Source organism: Saccostrea cucullata, unplaced genomic scaffold (assembly GCF_032062105.1).
Source record: "Saccostrea cucullata isolate Sc308-1 unplaced genomic scaffold, CSIRO_AGI_Scuc_v1 ctg2038, whole genome shotgun sequence".
Lineage (NCBI taxonomy): Eukaryota > Metazoa > Mollusca > Bivalvia > Ostreida > Ostreidae > Saccostrea > Saccostrea cuccullata.
The window spans coordinates 16,220-26,229 of NW_026937181.1; the positions used below are offsets into that span (position 1 = coordinate 16,220).

The 10,010-nt window shown below is 32.5% G+C and overlaps 1 protein-coding gene across 1 annotated transcript; it reads left to right on the top strand.

Annotated features, from left to right (window-relative positions):
* Window positions 1-342: 342 nt before the first annotated feature.
* LOC134247472 (tetraspanin-18B-like) lies at window positions 343-8,984 on the top strand. Its single transcript, XM_062729828.1, has 7 exons — window positions 343-505; window positions 6,283-6,513; window positions 6,651-6,725; window positions 7,257-7,370; window positions 8,083-8,235; window positions 8,474-8,557; window positions 8,656-8,984. Exons 1-7 carry the CDS (start codon window positions 440-442, stop codon window positions 8,716-8,718), a joined length of 786 nt encoding a protein of 261 aa, XP_062585812.1. The 5' UTR covers window positions 343-439; the 3' UTR covers window positions 8,719-8,984.
* The last annotated feature ends 1,026 nt before the right edge of the window (window positions 8,985-10,010 follow it).

Below are 10,010 nucleotides of genomic sequence, written 5' to 3' on the forward strand. Positions count from 1 at the left end.
TTCTTTTATGGCATCAATAAAGTTTGAAACACAGCACTGGGTTTTGAATGATAAATAAAACTTTCTCCGGGCGACATACCTTTTTTGCCGACATCGATAGAAATTATAAACCCCTGGGATACACAGAGATTACGACATTTAATATGCTGTCACTATAATGTTGTTTGAATACAAGCTTACTGATAACAAAATTTTCAATCGTAATAAATTATAACAAAAGAGGCGATAAGGCCCTTTTAAAGGTTAGTCGCAATTTACGTATTGGAACTTAAAAAGTCTTACTTGAACATCGTGTGGCCAGTTGTAGTTTTGCTTAAATTCCTAGATAAAGGATATTTTGCTTCGGTTGTACAAAATAATTTGAAGTACATTATATAACGCTACTGAAGCTCTGATTAAAATCCGAGTTTTTCAAATAGTGAAGAAAAGTTCAACCAAGATGGGACTTACTGGCTGTGGAAAGTTTGGAAAAGGATTTCTTATTGTCATTAACATAATCTTCTTTGTGAGTACCAATTAAGATATAGCTACGATTGATTGATTGTATGTTGTTTAACGTCCCTCTCGAGAATTTTTCACTCATATGGAGACCCCACCACTTGCCGGTGGAAGGCTACAAATTTTGTCCTATGCTCGGCACTCAGGGCCTTTGAGCAGTGAGGGATCTTTTTCGTGCCAGCACCTACTGTGACACGGGGCCTCGGTTTAAACGGTCTCATCCGAAGGACCGGTCTCCACGTCCCGTAGTGCGATTCGAACCCGCGACGTAAGGATTGACTCCTTACTTCGCGACTCTAGAGCAGACGCTCTAACCACTGCGCCACGCGGGCGACAATATAGCTACGAAAGAATCATGCATAATTCAAAAAGTAACAAGTACTTTATGAGAATGTTGGATATATAAATTAAGGTTACAAATTATTATTATTATTTAAGAACACATAATCAAAAACCTTTTTTTAAGTGAAAAAGAAGACTTGTGCGTAATTTTAATTGTATCAGATGCTTTCTTTCTTAAATTTCAATCATTGCTTCCTGGTTGACATCTAATATAATTAATAATTTGTCTATGATATTTTAAGTAGTACAAAATCAAACTTTTTGTCCTTCAAGTAATGAAATGTAACGGATTATTTTTTCTTTTATATACATGTATTATTACCTATTAGCCATTAGCTTCTTACGACCACATATAAAAGATCATTCTGGAAGGCTATAAAGGAAAGAAATAACATTTTTTGTAATGAATCACTCCATATTTACTTAAGATAAGAAAGTATACATTTCGATGTGTTCCATCCTCTACCAAAAACGGTTTGTAGATTTAGCTATATCTCTATGTGTTTGCTTTTAAAACATACAAATGTCAGATAAGGCACAGATATCGATACTTTGCAATGCATATACGTTTAAAATCGAATTACCGGGAACATTTAACACATACCTACCGTTAACATAATGTTAGTGTTCGAGAAATTTACATGCATTTTTCCACAATAAATGGTTGGGGAGTAACACGCAAATTGGAAGTATGTTTATATCACAATTAAGTATATAGATTAAATTATGATATTACATGTAACAGTTACATATATACATGATTTCAACCAATAAAGGACATAGAGATAACGAACAGTTTTCAATCTCAAAGTCCATAAGACATACAAAATAGGAACAGAGCAAAAATGTGCTTCCAAAACACCAAAGGTGGGATCAGATGCTACCTAATTGGACTAACAATTAGTATGAAAAACGTCAATCAGCCCTTAACTCAATGATGAATTGTATTTGCTGACAAGGTAATTGTATCGACCATAGAACTTACTAAATGAGGACTTTGAACGAAACTGCTTATACTGTATTCTTGTATCATCAACTTGTTTGTCAAAAATATACCTCGTTTAAGTAATTGTTCATATGTAGAGCGTGCTCTTGCATATCGAATCAACTGAGATATAACAACTCTGTATGTACGTCATCAAGGTTATCGCTGCCTAAGTAAGGGAAAATGACAATCAAAAAGTTAAAGTCATCACGTTTATCATAGAGCTTGGTTGTTAGATTACCTTTAACGTCTTTTTAAAGTAAAATACTCAAGGATGAAACAGATATGTCAGACTTTCTGGTATCTTTTATCTCAAGCTCCCCAGGATATATCGTATCGTAATAGGAATACAAATTACCATTGTTAATTGACAATACATCGTCGATATATATAATATATGGAGATAATGAACAGAAGATCGAAAGTCCATAAAACAATACAAAATAGGAGCAGAGCAAACACGAACCTCCAAAACATCAGAGATGGGATCATGTGCCATCGAGGAGTGAGAATCCTATGCTGACTGGCCAAACCCACCGTGAGCTCCTTGTCATGATCGGGAAATAACGGGAAATATCCGTCGACAATTCAGTGTATAAATAATGGACTAACAAACAATCAGTATGAAAAACGTCAGTCAGCATTTGACTCAAAGACAAATTGTATTTGCTGACAGGGTTATTGTTTCGACCATAGAACTTACGAGACGATAATTTTAAACGAAACTGCTGATATTATTGTTTCATCAACTTGTTTGGCTATAATTTACCTCGGTTGAGCAATTGTTTATACTTAGAGCATGCTATTGTGTAGCGATCTAAATGTCGAGCTGAAGGCCACATTAAATGTTTTCTTATTTTAACGCATAAAATTTTTCACAAATTCTGCTTCATATGAATTTACTTATAACGGCGTGAAATTATTACACATGGAAATTCCAATAGATTTTTGGAAGATCTGGTCTCTAAAAACCACATTGATATTGTCAAGTATCTTTTAATGTCAACTTCAGAATACTTGTGTGTGCAATCTCAATGTGTTTTAACAAACTTATTTTGCAAATGAGCAGGAAAGGGTCATTTATTGAGAAAAATATGTAATGTTATGTAAAATAGAAACAAAAAGCAATTGTTACCTTGCTAATTTTCATATTTTTCTTTCTTTACAATCTAGAAAGATACATAGCTGGTTCTCGTTAATGTTCTCTAATAATCCCTCTTTAATTTTCACAAAAATATAAGCAAATCTGAAAGAGAAACTTCAAGAGTAGTGTACAACAACATGCATGATTGATTCGAGACATCTCTTTGAACTCGAAATAAAAGACAAAGGAAATCTCACACTTCTGTTATTTATCCGGATGTTTACAAGGAAAAGGCATATACTGCAAACTAACATATTTTTTATGATAAACGTAATGACAATTTTCTATCATCATCTGTCCTTCATTATGCATCTATATACAATCACCTCAATGTGTGTATTGTGTCTTCAAATTGATTCTATTCGCTTATCAAATTCTATGAACGATCAATTTCCAAACAGATAATTGCTATTAATAAGTTGATAGTACAAGTAGATCAAACATTAATTATGTCAATATTTTGCAAAGTTTATTGTTAATACGATGACCTTGCTTGGAGTCTATACAAGTTAAACTATCTCTTGATGCCTTTTATTCAAATTGTTCGGCCTTATTATACCCTGCTTAAAAAGTGAGAGGGTATATAGTTATCGGGATGTCCGTCTGTCTGTCAGGCCATCTGTCTGTTAAGTTTTGGGTTACCCATCATCTTTCCACAACTCCTCTAATACCACTGAATAAAATAAAATAAAAGACGTTCATATAATATTTATAACATAATGCTATTGTGCACCTTCTATATTACTTTTTGATCTGACACTTATATCGGGTTTCCCAGAGCAAAACATGGACTTTGCCATCATACACATATGGAAGATGGGTGGTTTCGTTTAGTGAAATCAGTGCTCCCATTACCTCTTATTTTTTACACTGAATTTGCCGGATTAAATAACTACAAAAAGTAGTTTAGCCGTCGAGAGAAAATGTTTACTTCTCCATGTATTGGACTTTAAACATGGTAACTGTTCGTTAATTTTGCATATTCTATACCCACTAGATCAACCTTAAAAAGTGATATTTTAAAATGTAATATTTTTGATGATAAAACCACGTGTTAAGGCTTCAATATGTATTTTTTGAATTAGTTATACAGAGATCTCCCTTTCCAGGGTTGAATAGTTTAAAAATATCAATGTCGACCAGGTCAGCCTTAAAAATGATAAAGTTGCCATTATCATAATATATTCATATACAAATTTAAAGACCTATATTCAGTATATTGCATATCTTTGCCCTCACAAAAGTCAAATTTTGAAAGAAAATCTTGAAATATGCTGAATTCTATAAATTGTATGAGAAATATAAATTAAAAGAAAATATTATAGTTTCGAAGTACTTTATTGACAATTTTTGTTTTTATGACATAACAAACTAGTCCGATTTTATTTCATCTGTTAGAAAGAGGACAAAATGTACAAAATTTCAACACTTTTAGCTATAAAATTTATAGAGCGCAAGTTTGCTCAGGAAAAATATTTACATATTTCATTAATATTATAATTCTATACATTATATCAAAATATTGAGCCTGATCAGACGTGCGCTCGGTAGATTTTACTCACAATATCGACGTAATATCTATACATTTTCAGTAGGAATCGTGGAAATTTTAAATAGACGTCATTTTCGTGACGTCATTTCAAACATATGACATCATTGCTTATGAAAATATTCAGTGCTTAAAAGTCAGGATATATCCCCCTATTTAAAAACATAATTTTATATTTCTCCATCAAACTTTGATGTGGGGGGGGGGCAAATATTGGTTATTACCGAATAAAGTCCTTTGAAAAAATAACTGTGAGCAATATGACTTGTTTCATTCATAGTTAGCTACATGTAAGTGTTCTCTTTCTCTTGGATATCTAACTCCACTGTACGAGGGTTGGTCAATATATTTTGTCCCTTATGTATCATAAAGTAGATCACTCGATTCGAGATTTGGACATCCATGAATATAAATATATCTTTTGTTGAGATTGTGTCCGAATTTGGAACACGTCCTTGCACTCTCAAACACACACTTACATTTTTAATTGACCTACGGGGATACACTGAACATAATTTCTGGATAAAACACAAAGTATGGAATCACATGATATAAGAATGTATATTCTTGCTCGTTGTGTCATTGGTGTAGAACAAAATGAAATATAATTATGAAGAAATTGTTCGGATATATGGTAAAGGTCTGTTTTTCTTTTCGAAAAAGACAGTTAACCGATGTGTTAGCAAGTTTAAGAGTGGTAGAACAGATGTCTCCGATGACAAACATTCAGGGAGTCCACCAAGAGCAGTCCCAAATAGAAGTTTCCAAAATCCGTGATTTTATAAAGAAAGACGCATGGCTTACCATCAAAGAAATAGCAATATGTATGAGAATTCTAAGGGGCAGTGTTTTTACAATTTTTAAATTAAAATCAAAGTACCGTAAATCTGTGCAAGGTGGATTCCATATATACTCACCAAAGCTTAGAAGAGGGGTCACTTACAAAAATGCCAAAAACATCTGAAAATGTTTAGAGATATGGACACTAGGAAGCTTTGTCATATTGGTCACAGGTGAGGAAACGTGGTTCCCCTTTTTAAGCCAGAAAGAAAAGTAAAAAATCAAGTTTGGATTGGAAAGAATATGAAAAGGCCAACAATTGCAAAAAGAACTCAAAAAGCTCTATATAAATGCTTTATCAAATCAAATGGTTTTGTAGTTCAATACGCAGTCCCACAGGGAAGAAGTAGCACTGAAAATAAGTATTCCATAAGTTTACTTCTGAGGCTGTATAAAATTTACAAAACAGACAACCAGATACTGGTTTGAGAGGTATTAAACTCTTACATGACAATGTACCTGTCCATAAAGCAAACGTTACTCGAGAATATCTACAGCGTCAAAAAGTTATTGAACTTCCGCATTCTGCATATTCACCTGATCTTTCTCCTTGTGACTATTTCTTATTTCCAAAACAAACAAGATCTCTCTGGAAGGCGTTTTGAATCACGGTAATCACTGGGACTAGTGTTTTTTAGTAATTAAGGGGTTTACCACAAAAAAACTTATGACATTTTTTTTTGACTGAATTAAACGACTTTATCTCTGTATTCAATATACGGGAGATTAGTAAGAAGGAATGAAATAAATAACTCATAATTCCTTTGTTGTTGCAATATGATTGGGACAAAAAATAATAAACGCCCGTTTAAACGTTGGACGACTAAATTGTATATGAAAATGTTTTTTTTTTTTTTTTTTTTTTTTTTGCATTCTTATATTGAATGACGATTTTTAATTTCAGACTTTTAACTGTTATTACAGATCCTAGGATTGGGTTTGTTGATCGGTGGTATTCTGATGAAGGTCAATGTATCTGCCATAAATGACGAAGTGAAACCTGCACTAAATGGAATAACTGTGTCCAGTTTTAAACTAGGAGACCTTGTTGACAACCTGTCCATCCTTTTCATTGTAATGGGGGTCTTTGTTCTTCTTGTCGCTGGTCTCGGATTATTTGGAGCCTGTTGTGAGGTCAAATGCATGCTGGTGGTTGTACGTTTTCATTTAATTAGCATTTTTTGAATTAGTCATAAAATAGATGAATATGTAAATCATTTTCTTGATAATATGGACTCTCATGGGGATAATGTACAGAGTTCACATAAAGAATTTAATTATTTTTCTTACAGTACGCCATTTTAGTTCTGGTGCTTTTTATCATTAAAGTAACAGCAGTTGCCCTTTGGTTTACGATGAAGGGTGAGGTAAGCGCCTACACCTTACTTCATAATACAGTCATTCAGTCAATTGATTTGTTTGTCAACCAATATTTTTTTTTATTTAATTCATCTTTAATGTTCTCTATTTAGTTATCTATCAACGCTGGTATAAGGTCAAGGAAATAAATTATTGCAGGGAATAGAAAAAGGATAGATTCTTTGCAACACCACTGCATATAAACTTATAAAGATATATTTTTGTTTAAAGACTATTTCCATGTAGCTTGCATATCAGCAATTACCCAAGGTTTCTTGAAACTGTGTCTTGATGGAAATTTTTTTCCACACCAATATGTATTCTCTTTATGATTTCATTTGATATCTGATTTATACTATATACATATATATACTTATTCTACCAGTTCTGCTAATAACATTTTCATGCACATCAATAAGTGCATATATTCCCGGACTTTGAGCTTAAATACTATAATTCGTTATTTTATGATATCATTTTTAACAAATTTTTATTAAAACATTTCCATATTTGAATTTAACATTCTCATCATTTTTCAGGTAGATAAGACTGTTAAGTTTAGCTTGCTGAAATCCCTTAAAGATAATTACAAGACCGACCTGATTAACAGCTCCAGCGTTGTGTCTAATGCCTGGAATTACATGTTTATGTCCGTGAGTTTTCAACCAAAGCATGTAATATATTACTGCGATGAAATCATATAATGTATTTTGAAGGAAAAAAAGGTTTTCATTATTTGTAAAGATAAGCATTAATTAACACTTAATTGAATTAATATATTTATTTTTGTAAATATTTTACAATTGATAACAATGATTAAACTTCGTAACCCATGTATCTCTCTACCCCGCCATCAAAAAACTTTTTTTCTACCACCGTACTTTTGAAAGATCATTGTATGACTGTGCATACTTCAAACTGCAGTTGGAATTGGAAAGGTATACATATGTTAACCAAATATGTTTTAGTTTCAAAGCAGGCCTAGGGTATTGACAATTTTTGTTTTTATGACGTCCCAAACTATTTTGGAATATGTATTATTTTAGAGAGAGGAAAAAATAGACAGATTTTGTTCAGTTTTTACTATAAAACTTATAGAGAGCAGGTCTGCTCAAGAAAAATATTTACATGAAACATATGGAGATAACGAACGATAATTCAATGTTATATATCAAAATATTATGCTGGAGCAGACCAGCGCTCGGTGACTTTAACTCAGAATATAGATGTGGTTAAGAAATGCAACTTATGCAACAGATTTTAATAAATTAAGATCTCAAACTCAAAAATTGCGCAAAGGTTATTTATCAAAATGAAACTTTTCAAATGTCACTGAACTTATTTCCATATAAAATGTTTTTACAGTTAGATTGTTGTGGTGTGAACAACTCGAGTGATTTTCTTGGTTTCTCATGGACTCATCCAGGTTCATCGACTTCAACACCAAGAACATGTTGCAAAAATGTAGATTCTACAAATTATTTACGACCTGCATGTTCCTCAGGCTATAATGATAAGGTAATGGTTTCCTTTCTACATATCATTGTTCAAGTAACAGATAAAAACACGTAAAAGATTATATTTTCACTTTGTTTAATACTGGTGTATCATTTCTCAGCTACGCTATCTATATTTATAAACTAATATGCTCAATAAAAGAAAGGTCTAAATTTTCCATATAGTAGACATTTACTCCGTATTTTCTTTGCTGGTACTCATATATGTTTGACGTATTCTTTTCATGCTTTTTTGGCAGGGATGCTACGATGCTATAAAAGATGACATTTCAACTTATGGAAATGTGTTTGCAGGAGTTGGAATAACAGTTCTTTTCATTGAGGTAAGATCGTTTAAAAACAATTCAGAAATGAAATGAATGTCAAATTCAAATATTTAAAGAAGAGATAATCATTATTAGAATAATATTATCTATTGTAGCTACTGGCTGTCATCTTTGCTTTTATGATTTGCTGTCAAACCGGAAAGGAAAGTGCCATTTAATGATATTGTCTTGAAATAGACATATTTTAACAAATGACAATCTGTGATTACCACATATCATTAACGTACAGATAGGCATAGATTATTGGATCTGTAATATAAAATCAATGAAGTGTTTTTATGTGAAATAGTATCCCAAATAAAAAAAAAAATTTCTTATTTTAAAATAAAAACAAATAATTATGATTGCAATGACTTTTAAAATTCTACTTTTGTTATTTATGAAAATAAATTCCTCATCGATTTATAAAACATTTTATATTATTTTCAGGCTTAATAAAAAAAAAGCTAAAGATTGCTTCTGGTTGGAGTAATTTTTTGTAGTTCATTGTTATGTTTGCACCATTACCTTGGCAACAATCGTTTGACCTGAGTAAACTCAGATGATCTATTGCTATCCATTTCGTGTGTTAACATTTAAAAAATTTTAGCTTCTTCTCTGCAATCACTCAAATAATATCATCTTATTTTTGTATAATGCATCTATGGGCCAATGGGGACAAAAAAATATGATTTTTATGGTCTCTGCCCCCTGGAGCCTAAAGGATAGGACAAAAACCACTAAAATTAATTATTTCTTGATCATGACAAGGAACAAACGGCGGGTGTGACCTGTCAGCAGGGGATGCTTACTCCTCTATCGCACCTGATCACACCTCTGATGTTTCGGAGGCTCGAGTTTTCTCTGCTCTTATTTTGAATTGTTTTATCGAGTTTGAGATTGAATACTGTTCGTTATCTCCATATCCTTTTTCAATCTTTAAAAATCACCTTTACTTTTGGACATCAAGCAGTCAAACTGGTAGCATGGATGTAATAATCATTGAGTCTTCTACTTCAATTGAGATATTTATGGCCCCAGGGTCAGTGGCTCTAGTGCTAGGGCGGGGATTTTCTTTGAAAATCTTCTTCTCTGCTCATGGGTATTAAACAAACTTACTACATACATACTATAATGAGCAAGGATGTCTCCTCTAAAATTAAGAATTCCCTGGTCCAAGGGTCAGGGATTTAGACTGTGTCTAAGACTGGGATCTACTGATTAAATAGTGACAATGCATTTATATGTTTAAAATGAGAGAGGGTGGCTCTTCTAAAATTGTGAATTTCATGTCCCCTAGGTCAGGGACTTTGTGTTAAGACTGGGCTCTATTGATTAAATAGTGACAATGAAGTAATATTTTAGAAATCTTCTAACTGCTTTTGGGTATTTAACAAACTTACTAATACAAAGTTATAATGAGCAAGTATGTCTCTACTAAAATTGTGAATTACCTGGCCCCAAGTGAGGG